The 22,339-nt window shown below is 42.4% G+C and overlaps 1 protein-coding gene across 2 annotated transcripts in view; it reads right to left on the bottom strand.

Annotated features, from left to right (window-relative positions):
* retreg3 (reticulophagy regulator family member 3) overlaps window positions 1-21,428 on the bottom strand; it is a 23,354-nt gene extending 1,926 nt beyond the window's left edge. The window contains exons 1-10 of one of the 2 annotated variants that reach the window (XM_061905365.1): window positions 21,291-21,428; window positions 20,832-21,090; window positions 8,360-8,466; window positions 7,981-8,011; window positions 7,755-7,905; window positions 2,907-2,991; window positions 2,565-2,702; window positions 2,408-2,487; window positions 203-335; window positions 1-137 (exon numbers count right to left, since the gene is read on the bottom strand). The exon at window positions 1-137 is cut by the window's left edge and continues 1,926 nt beyond it. In XM_061905365.1, the coding sequence (XP_061761349.1) occupies window positions 1-137; window positions 203-335; window positions 2,408-2,487; window positions 2,565-2,702; window positions 2,907-2,991; window positions 7,755-7,905; window positions 7,981-8,011; window positions 8,360-8,466; window positions 20,832-21,082 (1,113 nt within the window). In that variant the 5' untranslated portion in view covers window positions 21,083-21,090; window positions 21,291-21,428. The remainder of the gene's footprint in view (window positions 138-202; window positions 336-2,407; window positions 2,488-2,564; window positions 2,703-2,906; window positions 2,992-7,754; window positions 7,906-7,980; window positions 8,012-8,359; window positions 8,467-20,831; window positions 21,091-21,290) is intronic. The other variant, XM_061905367.1, reaches the window with a different exon arrangement.
* Between the last annotated feature and the right edge of the window lie 911 nt (window positions 21,429-22,339).

The following is a 22,339-nucleotide window of genomic DNA, read 5'->3' as shown; positions in this document are numbered from 1 at the left end:
CACGGAGGCACGGTGGCTAGGCAGACCGATGCTGGTGTCGTCGTCGTCGTCCATCAGGGTGGCGTCGGGGTTAATGGAGGGGAAATCGGTGAGATCCTGAGCGAAAGACTCCTCGGCGTCGCTGTGTCGGTCCAGATCTGAACAAAAAAAGGGAGAGACCATCAATAAAACCGCACTAAAATGAGCACAAGCGAAAACTCACCTTCAGAGCCCTCTGTCAGCGGCGTGGGGCCTCTGGATAGGTTAAATGTTCCGTTGTCAGTGTAGGAAATTTCAGCATCGGAGTGCTCCGAGTCGGTCAGAGCAAGTTCCTTCGTGATTACAATGTCGTCAAACTAGAAGAACAGAACAGAGAAACAGCCAAATAAAATATCTTCAGGATGGCAATACAAGCTTTGGGATCTCACTTTAACTTGGGCAGTCAAATGAATGCGGATGAATCCAGCACAATAAATGGGTTGTACTTTTATAGCGCTTTTCTACCTTCAAGGTACTCAAAGCGCTTTGACACTACTTCCACATTTACCCATTCACACACACATTCACACACTGATGGAGGGAGCTGCCATGCAAGGCGCCAACCAGCACCCATCAGGAGCAAGGGTGAAGTGTCTTGCTCAGGACACAACGGACGTGACAAGGTTGGTTCTAGGTGGGATTTGAACCAGTGACCCTCGGGTTGCGCACGGCCACTCTCCCACTACGCCACGCCGTCCCAATAATCATTACTCATCTGCAATACATTTTGGCCAGATATTGTTATCCGGTGGCAGAGGGGTTAGTGTGTCTGCCTCACAATACGAAGGTCCTGAGTAGTCAGGGTTCAATCCCAGGCTCGGGATCTTTCTGTGTGGAGTTTGCATGTTCTCCCCGTGAATGCGTGGGTTCCCTCCGGGTACTCCGGCTTCCTCCCACTTCCAAAGACATGCACCTGGGGATAGGTTGATTGGCAACACTAAAATTGGCCCTAGTGTGTGAATGTTGTCTGTCTATCTGTGTTGGCCCTGCGATGAGTTGGCGACTTGTCCAGGGTGTACCCCGCCTTCCGCCTGGTTTTAGCTGAGATAGGCACCAGCGCCCCCAAAGGGAATAAGCGGTAGAAAATGGATGGATATTGTTATCCTCAGGCGTGCAATGCTCGGATTAATCTGACTTTTTTTTTTTAATCGTTTGATAGTACTATTTTTAAACACATCGCAATACCTTTAATTGGCTAATTTTGAGGCTTTTTTAAAAATCTAATTAAGTTGTAATTTTATCAATTTGCAATTAATGTTTTAACCGTTACTTGTGAAGTGAAGTGAAGTGAATTATATTTATATAGCGCTTTTCTCTAGTGACTCAAAGCGCTTTACAGAGTGAAGCCCAATATCTAATTTTTACATTCAAACCAGTGTGGGTGGCACTGGGAGCAGGTGGGTAAAGTGTCTTGCCCAAGGACACAACGGCAGTGACTAGGATGTAACACTTAAAGCACATGATTGCAACAAAATTAGGGAAAAAAATACCGTATTGATTAGGGGTGTGGGGAAAAAATCGATTTGAATTTGACTCGCGATTCTCAAGTTGTGCGATTCAGAATCGATTTTCCAGCCATCCATCCATTTCCTACCGCTTATTCCCTTTTTTGGCGTCGCAGGGGGCGCTGGCGCCTATCTCAGCTACAGTCGGGCGGAAGGCGGGGTACACCCTGGACAAGTCGCCACCTCATCGCAGGGCCAACACAGACAGACAACATTCACACACTAGGGCCAATTTAGTGTTGCCAATCAACCTATCCCCAGGTGCATGTCTTTGGAAGTGACAGGAAGCATTTTTTTTAAATCGATTTTTATTTATTTATTTTTTAGTCAAACTAATACACAGCAATACCATAACGATGCAATCCAATTCCAAAACGGAACCTGACCCAGTATCACTCAGAACTAGAATAAACAGAGCAATTGAGAGGAGACACAAACACGACACAGAACAAACCAAAAGGAGTGAAACAAAAATGAATATTATCAACAACAGTATCAATATTATAATTTCAGCATAGCAGTGATTAAAAATCTCTCATTGTCATCATCATTAGACATTTATAATAATATATATATATATATTTTTTTTTCTTTGTCATGGAAAAGGGAGGTTTTTGTCATGAAAAAGGGAGGTTTTTGTGGTTGGTGCACTAATTGTAAGTGTATATTGTGTTTTTTATGTTGAATTAATAAAAATAAAATATATATATATATATATATATATATATATATATATATACACACACACATATATATATATATTTTTTAAAAGAAAAATCAATAAAAAATTCTTCTGCGGCCCGGTACCAATCGGGCCGCGGCCCGGTGGTTGGGGACCACTGCTGTACTGTACGTAAACTGAGATGCTCTGGATGCAGACTGACCTTTGGACAGAATTCCGCCAGCTCCTCCTCACTGTCACTGCCTTCCCTCGAGAGGACGCTATGCAGAGGCAAGCGCAGGACTGCATAGACCATGAAATGACAATGAGGGCGGAAAGCTTCATTTGTTATGACGTCAACATTGCTTTTGACGACTTACACTGGTTGTCCAAGGGCTTTGACATCATATACCCGTGACCGCTGAAGTCCAGCCGCTGCAGGACCGGGTCCAGCTTCACGAGCACACGCTGAAACAGCCTGTGGTAGGCCACCAGAGGGGCCAGCAGCATTGCCAACACTTCCAAGAAGAAAGTCAAGAATTATCAGGGAAGACATCTTCTACAAACACTTAATGGGCTCATTACCCACGTCTGACCTATTTGGCCCCACGCCTGCTTTATTCACCTCAGCAACCCAACAGATCACATTTCAACATCCCTGTGAATTTTTTATAGGACCGGTCAGGCGGACCTGCGCTGGATGGGAAGCCGGTGGAACTCACCGGTTAAGTAGGAGAGCACCAATCCGGGAATGTAGCGTCCCGTCGTGGCCAAACAGGAAAAGAGGCTGCAGGTCAGGATGCAAAACTGCAAAGCACACACACAAGATTAGATACACCTGCACAATCAAATTTGTCCCAAATTCACACGGTACTTCCTTCACGGCCTTATCTAGTAACAATGCTGCAGGCTGGGTAGGTATGGGTATTGTTTTAGCCGATACTACAAACCCCGTTTTCACATGAGTTGGGAAATTGTGTTAGATGTAAATACAAACAGAATACAATGATTTGCAAATCCTTTTCAACCCATATTCAATATAATGCAGAACAAAGACAAGATATTTGATGTTCAAACTCATACTTTTTTTTTTTTTTGCAAATAATAACTTAAAATTTAATGGCTGCAACACATGCCAAAGTAGTTGGGAAAGGGCATGTTCACCACTGTGTTACATCACCTTTTCTTTTAACAACACTCAATAAACGTTTGGGAACTGAAAAAACTAATTGTTGAAGCTTTGAAAGTGGAATTCTTTCCCATTCTTGTTTTATGTAGAGCTTCAGTCGTTCAACAATCCGGGGTCTCTGCTGTCGTATTTTACGCTTCATAATGTGCCACACATTTTCGATGGGAGACGGGTCTGGACTGCAGGCGGCCCTGGAAAGTACCCGCACTTTTTTTTTACGAAGCCACGCTGTTGTAACACGTAATGAATGTGGCTTGGCATTGTCTTGCTGAAATAAGCAGGGGCTTGGCAGCGTATGTTCTTCCAAAACTGTATGTACCTTTCAGCATTAATGATGCCGCACAGATGTTTAAGTTACACATGCCTTGGGCACTAATGCACCCCCATACCATCACAGATGCTGGCTTTTGAACTTTGCGTCTGGATTGTTCGCTTCCCCTTTGGTCCGGATGACACAATGTCGAATATTTCCAAAAACAATTTGAAATGTGGACTCGTCAGACCACATATCACTTTTCCACTTTGTATCAGTCCATCTTAGATGATCTCGGGCCCAGAGAAGCCAGCTGCGTTTCTGGATGTTGTTGATAAATGGCTTTCACTTTGCATAGCAGAGCTTTAACTTGCACTTACAGATGTAATGATGAACTGTATTTAGTGACGGTGGTTTTCTGAAGTGTTCCTGAGACCATGTGGTGATATCCTATAGAGATTGATGTCGGTTTTTGATATAGTGCCGTCTGAGGGATCGAAGGTCACGGTCATTCAATGTTGGTTTCCGGCCATGCCGCTTACGTGGAGTGACTTCTCCAGATTCTCTGAACCTTTTGATGATATTATGGACCATAGATGTTGAAATCCCAAAATTTCTTGCAATTGCACTTTGAGAAACATTGTTCTTAAACTGTTTGACTATTTGCTCACGCAGTTTTGGACAAAGGGGTGTACCTCGCCCCATCCTTTCTTGTGAAAGACTGAGCATTTTTTGGAAAGCTGTTTTTATACCCAATCATGGCACCCACCTGTTCCCAATTAGCTTGCACACCTGTGGGATGTTCCAAATAAGTGTTTGATGAGCATTCCTCAACCTTATCAGTATTTATTTCCACCTTTCCCAACTTTGTCACGTGTTGCTGGCGTCAAATTCTAAAGTTAATGATTATTTGCAAAGAAAAAAAATGTTTATCAGTTTCAACATCTAATATGTTGTCTCTGTAGCATATTCAGCTGAATATGGGTTGAAAATGATTTGCAAATCATTGAATTCTGTTTATATTTACATCTAACATAATTTCCCAACTCATATTAAAACGGTACCAAAGGTAATTTTTAAAACCGTGCCCAAACCTGCACTAAAAAATTGAAAACATGCACAACAAAACATTTAAAAATCTGAAATAAATTATACCCAAAATTGTCATAACTTACAAGCAATACGTAACCGAAAATGGCCAAAACACGACTTACTTCTAGAGATGTGCTGATTAATTAGTCAAAAATCGTATGATTTTTGTGAAAAAACATGCATTTAATGTCGATCCGCTCTGGCTGACAAGCGGCGAGCAGCTAATTATGTGTCCCCATACAGTGTGGAGACACATATGCGGACAATAATCACCTATCTTCATGACAGCAAATAAAACTGCACTACTTAGTATCTATAGTACATTATCACTGGAGCACGAGGCTCAACGTGTTACAGTAGATTAATAAAAGATGGAGAGAGGAAAAAGTAACTGTTGGTGTCGGCATTGTCCGTACACGACACATAAGACGGAGGTAGGGAGGAGGATCCATCCATAAATTGGTGGTGTCGATACCAAGGGTAGTATATGACCGATAATTAGGGATGGGCGCCGAATCCGGTACTTTTTTGACGTCGACCAAATTTTGCCGGTCCTACCGTGCACCGATTCACATAAAATCCAATGGTCCCATGTTACAGTACCTGGGTTGCATGTGACATTCAGGTGCAGACTTAACAGTCTCTAACTAGGGACGTATTAATGATAACTGCAGTAAAACTCACATTAGATCAAAATGATTCAAACACTGAATGATAACGGAACTTTGAGAAACATACAGACTGACTTGCAGTAGCTGGCTAGCTTAATTGCTATTGAACCTATAAGTTTTTTTGTCATGGCACAGAATGATTGATCTGAGAAATACAAGAGAGGTGTGGGTTAATGGTGCGTTCAAGGACCGCTGAAAACAGTATAGGACAACCTAGAGTAGAAATAATAATACATTTTATTTGCAATGCAAATTTAATTTAAATAAATTCTAAAGTGCTTAAGAACCAACCAATATTTAAAACAATAAAAGTTTAGCCATTAACACAGATAAAATACTAAGCCGAGAACGTCCCAAAAAAAAGACGAAAAGCACCATTTTAGTAATTTAAAAAATCACAAAGATTTCAGTGTGTGTATGAGTACTTTTTGAGCACATTTAACAATATCTAGATTAATAACGGTGATAATTCTAGTTATTAACGTAATATTACATTTTCTTATTGCTAAACCCTCTCTAGCTCTAAAACTTGGCCATTCCTCCAGCAGCACTGAGGGTAGACGCAGCAAAGCTAATGTTGCAATTTTCAATGCCAACAAATTGGCCTGGAGCCGTCGCATTTTCTTTTTTTGTTAGTTCTTCTGCAGCATAGCATCGCGTGGACATCGGGGGCGGTACCTCTGGATTGGCAGACCGGGGTGGTGGTTCCAACTATCGTGGGATCACACTCCTCAGCCTTCCCGGTAAGGTTTATTCAGGTGTACTGGAGAGGAGGCTACGCCGGATAGTCGAACCTCGGATTCAGGAGGAACAGTGTGGTTTTCGTCCTGGTTGTGGAACTGTGGACCAGCTCTATACTCTCGGCAGGGTTATTGAGGGTGTATGGGAGTTTGCCCAACCAGTCTACATATGCTTTGTGGACTTGGAGAAGGCATTCGACCGTGTCCCTCGTCAGTGCCAGAGCTTGGTCCGCATTGCCGGCAGTAAGAGGGTTGGACTCCGCCAAGGCTGTCCTTTGTCACCGATTCTGTTCATAACTTTTATGGACAGAATTTCTAGGCGCAGTCAAGGCGTTGAGGGGTTCCGGTTTGGTGACCACGGGATTAGGTCTCTGCTTTTTGCAGATGATATGGTCCTGATGGCTTCATCTGACCGGGATCTTCAGCTCTCGCTGGATCGGTTCGCAGCAGAGTGTGAAGCGACCGGAATGAGAATCAGCACCTCCAAGTCCGTGTCCATGGTTCTCGCCCGGAAAAGGGTGGAATGCCATCTCCGGGTTGGGGAGGAGACCCTGCCCCAAGTGGAGGAGTTCAAGTACCTAGGAGTCTTGTTCACGAGTGGGGGAAGAGTGGATCGTGAGATCGACAGGCGTATCGGTGCGGCGTCTTCAGTAATGCGGACATTGTACCGATCCGTTGTGGTGAAGAAGGAGCTGAGCCGGAAGGCAAAGCTCTCAATTTACCGGTCGATCTACGTTCCCATCCTCACCTATGGTCATGAGCTTTGGGTCATGACCGAAAGGATAAGATCACGGGTACAAGCGGCCGAAATGAGTTTCCTCCGCCGTGTGGCGGGGCTCTCCCTTAGAGATAGGGTGAGAAGCTCTGCCATCCGGGAGGAACTCAAAGTAAAGCCGCTGCTCCTTCACATCGAGAGGAGCCAGATGAGGTGGTTCGATCATCTGGTTAGGATGCCACCCGAACGCTTCCCTAGGGAGGTGTTTAGGGCACGTCCAACCGGTAGGAGGCCACGGGGAAGACCCAGGACACGTTGGGAAGACTATGTCTCCCGGCTGGCCTGGGAACGCCTCGGGATCCCCCGGGAAGAGCTAGACGAAGTGGCTGAGGAGAGGGAAGTCTGGGTTTCCCTGCTTAGGCTGTTGCCCCCGCGACCCGACCTCGGATAAGCGGAAGATGATGGATGGATGGATGGATGGATGGTTAGTTCTTCACTCTAACTTTCCTCATCCACAAATGTTTCATCCTCGCTCAAAATAATGGGGAAATCTTCCCTTTCTCGGCCTGAATAGCTCTTGCTGCTGGAGGCTATGATTATAAACAATGTGAGGATGTGAGGAGCCCTACAACCCGTGATGTCACACGCACACAGTCTGCTACAAGGCAAGGCTTTTTTATTAGCGACCAAAAGTTGCAAACTTTATCGTCGATGTTCTCTACTAAATCATTTCAGCAAAAATATGGCATATCGCGAAATGATCAAGTATGACACATAGAATGGACCTGCTATCCCCGTTTAAATGAGAAAATCTCATTTCAGTAGGCCTTTAAAAGTCAACACAAGTGCCAATCCCGAGGTAGAACCGTACATTCTTTTACTGATTCAGCTACGCTGTTGTCATCCTCACCTTGCCGGGGTTGCGTCGCTTGAACTGCAAGGCGCTGGATGCGAGAACCAACCCGCTGACCCAGGCCTCGGCGACGTGGTGGCACAGCTCCGGCACGCTGAGTACGCCGGGCTGCACCAGGCCCCAGCTACACAAACGTATACCATGTAAGCTGCATAATAATAATATTAATAAGGCTTCTTTCCAAAATGAATACAATTTCAAAAAAGGGGAGTCGCACACCAACCTTTCGCTTTCGAATTCATCCGCGCTTTTAGCTGTGAGGAGGAGAGAAAAGAATGTTAGCCAACAAGCCATCTGCTCAGTCTTTTTTGGTGGGGTGGATTCAAAGTCAAAAGCATATTGGAGACAGTTGTAGATTGCATTTATCTCCTATCCAAAAATAGGCCTGATTAATCATTGGGGGGGCGTCTGCTTCGCGACAAGAGGCAAGTTTAGAAGCGAGTGATTAACCGCGGGAGGTGAAACACAAATCCCTCGTACAGTCCAGGGCGTGGGCCTGCCAACTGGTGGCTTATCTTGTCTGATAAAATACTTGCGGTGAGAAAGGCCAGTCAAAATAGAAGTAAGACAAAACACGGACGTATAAAATAGCACATGAGCACCTCGAAGCTTGGGCCAGATCTTGTTCCTCCAGGTGTCGACACAGACCAGCAGAGCGAGACCGGAAGCCAGCAGGAACAACAGCCGTAGCGATGTCAGCGCAAAGAACCTGCAGCAGAATACGGCAATTGTTCTCAATGAATAGAAAACCATAATAAATCCGTTATATAAGGCAGCCATCTGACCCCTGCGTGTGTTAGCCGGCCAAGAGAAACAATCACACAAGTCTTTCGTCTGAAGGGGAATTAATTTAACACTGTGTGAGTTATTGTGGTCCGAGCTCGCAGTAATGCAAAACTACTAAACCACTTTATACTAAAGTTGCAGAGATTATTCTGATAAAAGAATGTGTTGGCATAATTGGGCCTTTAATTGGGGTTAGAAATGTGGAAAAGATTGGATGGACAAAACAAAAAAATACAAATAACTACTATATTGTCTTTCTTTTCAAAACACGCAACTTAGCCGACATGCCACATTTAGATTTGTGTTATTGGTACGTGACAAAGCAGTGTTTTATCCTACATGTAATTCATTTTGGAACTCGTTGGCAGGCATTAGTTACCCGTATGGCCGGGCGATATGGCCTTTTATTAATATCTCGATATCTTTAAGCCATGTCACGATACACTATATATATCTCGTAATTTTGCCTTAGCCTAGAATGAACACTTGATACATAAAATCACAGCAGTATGATGATTCTGTGTCTACATTAAAACATTCTTCTTCATACTGCATTAACATATGCTAATTTTAAACTTTAATGCAGAGAGGGAAACCGCAATTAAGTCAATTTACCAAAACTATTCATTAAGCAGTGGCACAAACATTTGTCATTTCCAAAACAGAAAGTGCGAGATTGTCAGAGACATTTTAAAACAAGCTATTAGTGTACTTTTGTGCATGATGTCACTAAGACGACAAATCAAAACAACACTAAATTAAAGTGCACTTTTTGTACAGAACGCCACTACAAGAGTTCAAAACAAATAAAGTGCACATTTGTGCATGATGTCACAGAAGATTTTTCAATAACTGTCAAATAAAAATGAGCTGCATAATAGGAAATCAAATGGCTTATGTCTTTTGCTATGTGGTAGGTTCTTGCGGACGTTATCTCCTTCTGTTGTTGACTAATTTTTTTCATATGGTGTTGCTGTGGAAATGGTTGCTTGGGCATTTCGTGGGTGTGGCACGAACGGAAATGTTGACATGCGGAGTTTCAAGCACTCTTCACTCCCTAGCGGGTGACTTTTCAAATGATGCTACAAATTAGCAGTAGGTGTTTTTTTTGTAGCGACGCTTTTGCCGCATACTTGTTCGACATCTTCCCGCTTGTAGCCAAGCCAAATTCTTAAAGGGGAACATTATCACCAAACCTATGCAAGCGTCAATATATACCTTGATGTTGCAGAAAAAAGACCATGTATTTTTTCAACCGATTTCCGAACTCTAAATGGGTGAATTTTGGCAAATTAAACGCCTTTCTGTTTATCGGTCTTTTAGCGATGACGTCAGAACGTGACGTCACCGAGGTAACACACCCGCCATTTTCATTTTCACATTACAAACGGCGGGTCTCAGCTCTGTTATTTTCCGTTATTTCGACTATTTTTTGGAACCTTGGAGACATCATGCCTCGTCGGTGTGTTGTCGGAGGGTGAAACAACACTAACAGGGAGGAATTCAAGTTGCACCACTGGCAAGAAATCTGCCGCCAGACCCCCATTGAATGTGCCAGAGTGTCTGCACATTTGACCGGCGATGCTAAGACAGACATGGCACAGAGATGTAAGAAAACCTGCAGATGCATTTGCAACGAAATCACAAAGGTGATTTTGTTGATGTTGTTGACTTATGTGCTAATCAGACATATTTGGTCGCGGCGTGACTGCCTGCTAATCGATGCTAACATGATACGCTAATCGATGCTAACATGCTATTTACGCTAGCTGTATGTACATTTGAAACTAGATACCCACATTTAACGCGAAACAAACACTTACCAATCGACAGATTTAAGTTGCTCCAGTGTCACAAGATGCGAAAGTCCTGATCGTTTGGTCCGCACATTTTACCGGCGATGCTAATAAGGCAGTCATGCTATGGGCCACTTCATTAGGTACACCCACGCTATGGCTGAAAAGCGTCAATAGATATTCGCTCAATAGCTTTAATTTGTTCTTCAATTTCGTTTTCGCTATCTGCCTCCATACTCCGACCATCTGTTTCAATACATGCGTAATCTGTTGAATCGCTTAAGCCGCTGAAATCAGAGTTTGAATCCGAGCTAATGTCGCTATAACTTGCTGTGGTAACCGCCATGTTTGTATTGGCAGCACTGTATGACGTCACAGGGAAATGGACAGTCGCGTCGCAAATAGGGAAAATCAAGAACTTTAAAGCTTTTTTTAGGGATATTCCGGGAGGTGTAAAATTTTGAAAAAAACTTCGAAAAATAAAACAAGCCACTGGGAACTGATTTTTATTGTTTTCAACCCTTTTGAAATTGTGATAATGTTCCCCTTTAAGGAATTATTTGTTCCTTCATTTGTTACCAGATTTGCACCTTCTCTCTCTCGTATTACCACTCACACCGCTCTGCTAGCATCACAGCTAACGTTACCCATGTCGCTACCTCTCTGCTCAGCAAGGCTGTATGACGCAACAGTATGTGACGTATGTAAGAAGGTGCCCTTGTTTTACGTCTCTGTGAGAAGGAGACAAGAAAGAGTGAAAAAAAGCTTGGCGTGTAATGCCTGCAGCTAAAAGCAACTGCGTGAGAACGTATACTCGAATATTACAACAGTAATTTTCTTTATCGCAGAGACAAACCCGTGATATATCGCCCAGCCCTAGTTACCCGGGCTGTGAGCTGGTCTATTAAACATTAGCATTAAGCTATAAAAACAACCCATGTAATTCAAAGAACTGTTTACCGGTACATACTTGGCAAACAATTGAAAAATGGAGCAAAACGATAGAAGAACAAATGTTTATTCTAACGATACATTTTTGTTTTATATTTGCATTACACGCATAATCGCCAATTAAGTAATCATGATGTCATGTATGTGATAGTGATATTGGCCACACTCCCACGTGTAAATCTGTAATCTGGGGGAATTTAGACTTAGACAATCTTTATTGATCCACAAGGAAAATTATTGCACAGTAACTCCGTAACAAAGGATGGAAAGATTAATGCACACAAGTGCACAAAAAGAGAAAACAAAAGTTATAAAGTAGACTAAAAATGTACCATAATAGCAATATAAAATATAACATATGTAACATTTACATATCATATATACAAGTATATCATTTGTATACAATATATATAATATATAACAAATCCCAATTACGATGTACAATATTACAGTATATGTAACAGGTGCAGCAAAAAATAGAGAGTACCGTATTTTTCGGACTGTAAGACGCAGTTTTTTTTCATAGTTTGGCCGGGGGTGCCACTTATACCCCGGAGCGACTTATGTGTGGAATTATTAACACATTACCGTAAAATATCAAATAATATTATTTATCTCATTTGCAGAAGAGACGAAGAAAATGTCAGCAATCGTCACACACACGTCAACCAATAAGAATTTAGCGTGGGCGGGTCATGGCAGAAGTGCATTGTGGGTCATGGAATGCTAACTGCGGTATGCTACATGCTACTGCCGTATATATTATAATGGATCATTTCAGGGCTGAACAAAAATGGCACCGAAAAGGAAATCATGTACTGCAGATTACAAGATGGACGTAGTGAAATATGCAGCAAAAATATGGCAATATCGCGAAATGATCAAGTATGACACATAGAATGGACCTGCTATCCCCGTTTAAATAAGAAAATCTCATTTCAGTAGGCCTTTAAGGTGTGTGGAAGGTCATGAAAACCATCAAGGGCTTCAATAACAAAGCCAAACTGCTGGATGAGGGTGTAGATAGAGCCAACAAACTGGACTTGTTTTTCAATAGATTGAGCAATGCGCTCCTTACTGGCCCTACCCCCCACTGTTTGGTTGTCAATAGATTTAGGAATGCACCCCTTAGTGGCCCTCCCCCCACTACTATAGTCCTCACACCTCACCTGGCGACCAAACCAGTCTCCTTCACTGTTGCCTGCCACTGTTGTTTCTCATCCCCCCACCTCTACACCCGCTGAGAAGCGGGGACATTTTGAGAGAGTCAACTCCCCCCAAAAAACTGCGACTTATAGTCCGAAAAATACGGTACTCTCTATGTTTTGCTGCACCTGTTACATATACTGTAATATATGGGGGCGCATACATTTGGAGTTGGCAGAGTTGTTTAGAAGCGACATGGAGGAAGAATATTTCATCCGATTTATCGATTAGGAGTGACAGATTGTTTGGTAAACGTATAGCATGCTCTATATCAGGGGTAGGGAACCTATGGCTCCAGAGCCAGATGTGGCTCTTTTGATGACTGCACCTGGCTCTCATATAAATATTAGCTGACATTGCTTAACACGATAAGTAATGAAAAATTCCGCTGGTAATCACAGTGTTAAAAATAACATTCAAATTATAAAACATTTTCATGCATTTTAATCAAACCATCCATTTTCTATCACACCTGTTCAAGAACTCACATTAATGGTAAGAATTATTATGTTTATTATCGTTTAGCTTTAGAATAAAAATGTTACTAAAAAGAAAATAGACTTATTGTGCTCTAAAAATGTTGGTCTTACTTAAAAATGCACTCATTTAATTGTATTCAGTGTTAAAAAAAAAAAAGTATGATATGGCTCTCACAGAAATACATTTTGAAATATTTGGCTTTCATGGCTCTCAGCCAAAAATGTTCCCGACCCCATCTCTATATGTTATAGTTATTTGAATGACTCTTACCATAATATGTTACGTTAACATACCAGGCACCTTCTTAGTTGGTTTTATGCCTCATAAAACGTACACTTATTCAGCCTGTTGTTCACTTTTATTTTAAATTGCCTTTCAAATGTCTATTCTTGGTGTTGGATTTTATCAAATAAATTTCCCCCTAAAATGCGACTTATACTCCAGTGCGACGTAAATATGTTTTTTTTTCCTTCTTTATTATGCATTTTCGGCCAGTGCGACTTATAATACGGTTATTGTAATAGACAAATATCATCTATGGCTGTGTGGCGAGTGATTATAGAGCTGGATGGAGTGCGGAACGAAGCTGTTGGAGTATGAGCTCTGCTGTCCCTCAATTGTCTGGTGGAGTGGGTGGGCAGGGTTGTCCATGATGGCCAGCAGTTTGTCCAGTCCTGTCCCTCCCTGACACAAACGCATCCAACTGCGTGCAAATAGTTAGGCCCGCTTTCCGGATCAGTTTGTCGAGTGCAGGATCTCGGTCATCTGAGCAGCAAAAGTCTTCAGGACCTATGGGGGTTGACTCGGTCAGGGCCTGCTGACTTGGGGGGAGTTGACTCTCTCCAGATGTCCCCGCTTCTCAGCAGGGGTAGAAGTGGGGGGATTAGAAACAACAGTGGCAGGCAACTGATTGCCAGGTGAGGTGTGAGGACAATAGTAGTGGGGGGAGGGCCACTAAGGGGTGCATTCCTAAATCTATTGACAACCAAACAGTGGGGGATAGGGCCAGTAAGGAGCGCATTGCTCAATCTATTGAAAAACAAGTCCAGTTTGTTGGCTGTATCTACACCCTCCTCCAGCAGTTTGGCTTTGTTATTGAAGCCCTTGATGGTTTTCTTGCCCTTCCACACATCTTAAAGGCCTACTGAAATGAGATTTTCTTATTTAAACGGGGATAGCAGGTCCATTCTATGTGTCATACTTGATCATTTCGCGATATTGCCATATTTTTGCTGAAAGGATTTAGTAGAGAACATCCACGATAAAGTTTGCAACTTTTGGTGCTGATAAAAAAAGCCTTGCCTGTACCGGAAGTAGCAGACGATATGCGCGTGACGTCACGGGTTGTGGAGCTCCTCACATCTGAACATTGTTTACAATCATGGCCACCAGCAGCAAAAGCGATTCGGACCGAGAAAGCGACGATTTCCCTATTAATTTGAGCGAGGATGAAAGAGTCGTGGATGAGGAAAGTGAGAGTGGAGGACTAGAAAAAACAACAACAAAAAACGACTATACAGTGGGAGCGATTCAGATTTTATTAGACAAATTTACTAGGATAATTCTGGAAAATCCCTTATCCGCTTATTGTCTTACTAGTGATGGGGTCGCGTAGCTCGGTTGGTAGAGCGGCCGTGCCAGCAACTTGAGGGTTGCAGGTTCGATTCCCGCTTCCGCCATCCTGGTCACTGCCGTTGTGTCTTTGGGCAAGACACTTTACCCACCTGCTCCCAGTGCCACCCACACTGGTTTAAATGTAACTTAGATATTGGGTTTCACTATGTAAAGCGCTTTGAGTCACTAGAGAAAAGCGCTATATAAATATAATTCACTTCACTAGTGTTTTAGTGAGATTATATGGTCGTAAATGTACAACCTGAAGGTCGGCCCCACACCTGTCTTCAGCACCAGTCGACTGGTGGTGGCGATGCCCATCTCTACCCTTGGAAATACGACCTTTTCGAAATGATCGCTGCATAAATACACTGTACTTTGTGCGTGTGGTCCAATCCAACCATGTTCGCTTGACCGCTCTGTTCCCTAGTAAAGCTTCACCGTCATCTTTCGGGAATGTAAACAATGAAACACCGGCTGTGTTTGTGTTGCTAAAGGCGGCCGCAATACACCGCTTCCCACCTACAGCTTTCTTCTTTGACCTCTCCATTATTCATTGAACAAATTGCAAAAGATTCAGCAACACAGATGTCCATAATACTGTGGAATTATGCGATGAAAACAGACTTATAGCTGTGAACGGTGCTGGAACAAAATATCAACTACAATGCGTGACGTCACGCACACGCGTCATCATACCGCGACGTATTAGCATGATACTTCCGCGCCAAATTTAAAATTGCAATTTAGTAAACTAAACCGACCGTATTGGCATGTGTTGCAATGTTAATATTTCATCATTGATATATAAACTATCAGACTGCGTGGTCGGTAGTAGTGGTTTTCAGTAGGCCTTTAAGTGCTGCAGTTTGGCCTTCTGCAGACATCTTTCCCTTCTCGCAGCTGAACTTTAAGCTCCTCCACTCGTCCAGATCAACAGATCTGAAGGCGAGCTTCTTTTTAATCAGCAGCACCTTTACCTGGCTGGTGATCCAGGTATTGTTATTGGGGTGACTGACAGTGGACAGTTTTTGTAGGGGTTATGATGAGAGTCCTCGCAGAAATTGCTGTCTTTTTTTTGATTGATTGATTGATTGATACTTTTATTAGTAGACTGCACAGTTCAGTACATATTCCTTACAATTGACCACTAAATGGTAACACCCGAATAAGTTTTTCAACTTGTTTAAGTCGGGCTCCACGTTAATCAATTCATGTCAATGTCTGTCCCGTGAGGTTTACACAACACGTCCCGGTCTGCGGTCTCAAAACAGTCCGGCAGGGCGAGACATGCTTCCTGGTTCCGTCCCCGCACTGCTTTTGTTGAGACAGGCTGCCTCCTCACAGCAGGAACACATTGTGGCGTTAAAAGCACCAGATTGTGATCAGACCGGGGGCAGGGCAGTGGCACTGCATGCATCTTTTGAATTAGCATACAGTAGGTCTGGATTGTATTGACAAGCATTACAATGTCTATATATATATATTTTAAAAATAACATCTTTTTGATGTGTTTTCTATTTTTTTATTTGATTCTTAGTGAGCAACAGGCCAATAAATAAAGGCTAAAAGCAATTTGCAAGCCAGGGAGCTCCAAGGCAAAATATGCTGAGAAGTTATATGTACTCTACTTGAGCTTTGTCTTGTAAGTAACAATCTGTTTATTGTTTTGTTTTTGTTTGTCTATGCATGGTGCAATCATGTATTTTATTATTTACTTTGCTCATTTTCGGTTGACCTTTTACATTTTTTTCTGAGGTAATAGCAGGTTTCCTCAGTTCTATCTTCTTTAATGTTTCCCCCTTCTTTTCATGTTTTTGCTCAGTGGACTTATTGGAATATACTGCAACTACATGGTTTTGATGTGCGCCTGAAGAGTGGCAGCAGACTTTCATCATTTTACAATTGAGCTACTGTGTATCAAACAATTTCCCTTGCAAGTAAGTACATTTTATTTGCACTTACACAGAGAGAGCTCAGAAAGTGCATCACATGGTTAAAATTCACATCGTACAATCAAAACAAGCACAGCGCATGATGCAACAACAGAAAAATTGCAAATAAAATGATACAAAGTATTTAAAACAATGGAATATTACAGGAATGCACACTAAAATGGGTTTTTACTGCCTTTAAAAATGATCCTTGCGGATCCAGAAAGTTTGTCCAAGTCAAAATAAATATGTATTTTTGCGCTCTTATTTGTCGTTTACTTAAGTTTTACGGTCTTGCGCAGAAAAAAAGCAAATTGTTGCTTAAAAAAAAGGGGGGCAGGAGAAAAAGGCCTAAACCAATGTGCGGTACTGTGTTTACAGAAGAAGGATTATCAATAGTATTCGTATCAATCTTTGTTCTTTTTTGATTCAAATCTTGTTTAATTTTAAAAAATTATCTTAAGAATGTGCCGCGGGCGATTAAAATAGCTGCCTTTTGCACACTGCCGATAGAGAAGATCTTTGACTATCGTTTTTGCATAGATTATAGATTAAAACAAGAAAAGCTTGTCTGTTATCTCGAGCAGTCTTTCTCAAACTTTTTTCACCAAGTACCACCTCACAAAACACCATCATGACCAACATTAACATACAGTAGCGTGGCAGGACTAAATATATATTAAAAACAAGACGTAGGTTTTATTTATTAACATGTATATTTAATATGTATTGGCCACTGCAACATTACAGTTTGAACAGTAACACCGTGTTTGGTTATTTAATTAAGAGATTCTTTGGCATAATGCTTACTTGGGTTTTACAGTATACCGGTATTAGTATAGTACCGCGATACTAATGAATCATATCCGGTACTATACCGCCTCTGAAAATACCGCCCCCTTAAAAACTAACAATAAAGGTGAAATTATAAGTTATGCTTTAATACATAGCTAACTAGCTAGCCAGCCCCAGTCGGCAGTGTTTCTGCGTCTTCTCAATCACTAATCCTCGCCTCCATGGCGACAAATAAAGTAAGTTTCTTACAATTACCCTACCTGCAGGACGAGGAATAGCTAAACAGGCTTTACTACACACCGTAGTTCACCGGCAACAATATGTAAACAAACGCCATTGGTGGATCAACACCTAACATTCACTGTAATGACACCAAGTACAGTAGCGTATATCAGTGGTTCTCAACCTTTTTTCAGTGATGTACCCCCTGTGAACATTTTTTTTAACTTAAGTACCCCCTAATCAGAGCAAAAAAATATATAGAAAATACAGGGGACGGTGTGGCCGTGCGCAACCCGAGGGTCCCTGGTTCAATCCCTACCTAGTACCAATCTCGTCACGTCCGCTGTGTCCTGAGCAAGACACTTCACCCCTGCTCCTGATGGGTGCTGGTTAGCGCCTTGCATGGCAGCTCCCTCCATCAGTGTGTGAATGGGTAAATGTGGAAGTAGTGTCAAAGCGCTTTGAGTACCTTGAAGGTAGAAAAGCGCTATAAAAGTACAACCCATTTATCATTTATCACTATGTCCTCAGGGCTTTACGGTGGCAGAGGGGTTAGTGCGTCTGCCTCACAATACGAAAGTCCTGCAGTCCTGGGTTCAATCTCAGGCTCAGGATCTTTCTGTGTGGAGTTTGCATGTTCTCCCCGTAAATGCGTGGGTTCCCTCTGGGTACTCCGGCTTCCTCCCACTTCCAAAGACATGCACCTGGGGATAGGTTGATTGGCAACACTAAATTGGCCCTAGTGTGTGAATGTGATTGTGAATGTTGTCCGTCTATCTGTGTTGGCCCTGCGATGAGGTGGCGACTTGTCCAGGGTGTACACCGCCTTCCACCCGATTGTAGCTGAGATAGGCGCCTGGAACTTGAAATAGGCCACCCGGCCTGAATCCACACTTGTTAGTAGTTTAGTCAGTAGTTTAGTCGTGGATGTACACTGTATAGTGATGAATCCAATAAACATTTGATTTGATTTGACATTAAATTTGCAAATTGCGCGCCATTGGTATTGTTTTCCCTGGCTTGGTATTGTGCTTACGACATTGACAGCTAGATTTGTTTGGTGACATGTTCCATAAATATTGAGGTTAAAGATTTCTTTTCTTGTGAAGAAATGTTTAGAATTAAGTTGATGAATCCAGATGGATCTCTATTACAATCCCCAAAGAGGGCACTTTAAGTTGATGATTACTTCTATGTGTAGAAATCTTTATTTACAATTGAATCACTTGTTTATTTTTCAACAAGTTTTTAGTTATCTTTATCTTTTTTTCCCCAAATAGTTCAAGAAAGACCACTACAAATGAGCAATATTTTTGCACTGTTATACATTTTAATGAATCAGAAACTGATGACATAGTGCTGTATTTTACTTCTTTATCTCCTTTTTTCAACCAAAAATGCTTTGCTCTGATTAGTGGGTACTTGAATTAAAAAAAAAAGTTCACAGGGGGTCCATCACTGAAAAAAGGTTGAGAACCACTGCTTTATAGTGATGAGTCCGAAAAACATTTAATTTGATTTGACATTAAATTTGAAAAATGCGGTTGCGCATATTGCAAATTGCTCCCATTGGTATTGTGCTTACAACAACAACACTGAATATTGCATTGGTGCATTTCTTTTTCACAGTTTATGAACTTCCATTCATATTTTGTTGAAGTATTATTCAATAAATATATTTATAAAGGATTTTTGAATTGTTGCTATTTTTAGAATATTAAAAAAAAATCTCACGTACCCCTTGGCAGACCTTCAAGTACCTCCAGGAGTATGCGTACCCCCATTTGAGAACCACTGCTATACAGTGTACATCCACGACAGAACTACTGACTAAACTGCTACCACAACTTGGTTTACTATCTATAAAATATAATAATGTAGGGTTGCCTGGAACTTGAAATAGGCCTCCCGGCCTGAATCCACACTTGTTAGTAGTTTAGTCAATAGTTTAGTCGTGGATGTACACTGTATAGTGATGAATCCAATAAACATTTGATTTGACATTAAACTTGCAAAATGCGTTTGCGCATTTTGCAAATCACGCGCCATTGGTATTGTTTTCCATGGCTTAGTATTGTGCTTACAACATTGACAGCTAGATTTTTTTGGTGACATGTTCCATAAATATTGATGTTAAAGATTATCTCTTTTTTTCAACCAAAAATGCTTTGCTCTGATTAGGGGGTACTTGAATTTAAAAAAAAAAGTTCACAGGGGGTCCATCACTGAAAAAAGGTTGAGAATCACTGCTATATAGTGATGAATCCGAAAAACATTTAATTTGATTTGACATTAAATTTGAAAAATGCGGTTGCGCATATTGCAAATTGCTCCCATTGGTATTGTGCTTACAACAACAACACTGAATATTGCATTGTTGCATTTCTTTTCACAGTTTATGAACTTCCATTCATATTTTGTTGAAGTATTATTCAATAGTGATTCCCAAAGCCCAAAAAAAGTCTGCGGGCTATAGAGCGTTTTCCGTTCGGGCTCCAGTACTCTGGAATACCCTCCCGGTAACAGTTCGAGATGCCACCTCAGTAGAAGCATTTAAGTCTCACCTTAAAACTCATTTGTATACTCTAGCCTTTAAATAGACTCCCTTTTTAGACCAGTTGATCTGCCGTTTCTTTTCTTTTTCTTCTATGTCCCACTCTCCCTTGTGGAGGGGGTCCAGTCCGATCCGGTGGCCATGTACTGCTTGCCTGTGTATCGGCTGGGGACATCTCTGCGCTGCTGATCCGCCTCCGCTTGGGATGGTTTCCTGCTGGCTCCGCTGTGAACGGGACTCTCGCTGCTGTGTTGGATCCGCTTTGGACTGGACTCTCGCGACTGTGTTGGATCCATTGTGGATTGAACTTTCACAGTATCATGTTGGACCCGCTCGACATCCATTGCTTTCCTCCTCTCTAAGGTTCTCATAGTCATCATTGTCACCGACGTCCCACTGGGTCATTATTGTCACCGATGTCCCACTGGGTGTGAGTTTTCCTTGCCCTTATGTGGGCCTACCGAGGATGTCGTGGTGGTTTGTGCAGCCCTTTGAGACACCAGTGATTTAGGGCTATATAAGTAAACATTGATTGATTGATTGAATAAATATATTTATAAAGGATTTTTGAATTGTTAATATGTTTAGAATATTTTTTAAAAATCCCACGTACCCCTTGGCAGACCTTCAAGTACCCCCAGGGCCCCATTTGAGAACCACTGATATAAAGTATCTTTAAAACCTATTTCATCTGTTTTCCTAGGTTTTGGTCTTCTCTTCGATCGTTGACACTCACCAGAAGAGCGCGTTGAGCAGCAGGTAGAGCAGCACACACTGGAAGGGTCTCTCCCACACCAGCACCGACTGCAGGTAAGTCAGCAGCCGCTCGTAGGGCCCCAGCTGGGACTGAAGGGCGGCTTGGACGTCCCTCACCTGGGCGTCCCTCTCGCTGGAGCACGGTGGGCTTCGCGGCGGGCCGGCGGTGCTGGTACCCGGTACCTTGGCGTCGACCGAGGACGCGTCTTCAACAGCATCCATTGGCGCCATCTTGGTGTCTATAAAAACAAACATGGTGTGTTCAGGAGCCTCCGCGTTAAAGAGCACAGCCGACATGCTAGCGAGATAAGCGGCGCGAAGACAGCCACGTAAGCGGCTCTCATCGCCGCCTTGTCTTAAGAGAAGCCGCCTGACGATTTAGAGGAGCGCATGTAATCAAAGCCGTAGCAGAAAGTGAGTAAAATGAGCCGACACTTACTATTTAAGCATTTTTTTACACGTCTCAAGCTCTTGTCGTTCTACTGAAATATGGCGTAAGCTGTTTTTGTCAGCCCTCTCTCCACCAATCACAACGCGCTGTGGGCTAAAGAAGTGTGGTGCGTTCGAGGTCATTGGGAGAAAATCGAAAAGCGACGCTCTATAACCAGGGGTCGGCAACCCGCGGCTCTGGAGCCGCATGCGGCTCTTTAGCGCCGCCCTAGTGGCTCTATGGAGCCTTTTCAAAAATATATGAAAAATTGAAATGATGAAGGGAAAAAAACATATTTTTTGTTTTAATTTGGTTTCTGTAGGACAGGGGTCGGGAACCTTTTTGGCTGAGAGAGCCATGAAAGCCAAATATTTCAAAATATATTTCCGTGAGAGCCATATCATATTTTTTTAACACTGAATACAACTAAATGTGAAGTGAAGTTAATTATATTTATATAGCGCTTTTCTCTAGTGACTCAAAGCGCTTTACATAGTGAAACTCAATATCTAAGTTACATTTAAACCAGTGTGGGTGGCACTGGGAGCAGGTGGGTAAAGTGTCTTGCCCAAAGACACAACGGCAGTGACTAGGATGGCGGAAGCGGGAATCGAACCTGCAACCCTCAAGTTGCTGGCACGGCCACTCTACCAACCGAGCTATACGGCCCTTACTTACTTAAAAATGCGTGCATTTTTAAGTAAGACCAACATTTTTAGAGTATAATAAGTCTTATTCTTTTTAATAACATTGTTATTCTGAAGCTAACCAATAATAAATCAAATGTCATGTCTGTTGATCATGTTTTTGTTTGGCCATGTGCTGTTTGTCCTTTGGACTCTTTAAGTTCCTGTTTTTTTCCACTCCCTTGTCTGGTTTCCTTGGTTACTCATTTTGTCCACCTGTCTCTGGTGGACAAAATGCCCGCTCACCTGCTTCCCGAGCACTAATCAGAGGCAGTATTTAAGCTCGTCTTTGCCAGTCAGTCGCCCTGTACTGACTCGTTTCATGCCTTGCCATAGTTTTGCGCTTCATGCCATGCCAAGTAAGTTTTGTTT

This window comes from Nerophis ophidion, linkage group LG07 (genome assembly GCF_033978795.1).
Source record: "Nerophis ophidion isolate RoL-2023_Sa linkage group LG07, RoL_Noph_v1.0, whole genome shotgun sequence".
In the NCBI taxonomy this organism is placed as follows: Eukaryota; Metazoa; Chordata; class Actinopteri; order Syngnathiformes; family Syngnathidae; genus Nerophis; species Nerophis ophidion.
Note: the sequence above shows the minus strand (reverse complement) of the source record. Positions and strands in the feature narration are given on the sequence as shown.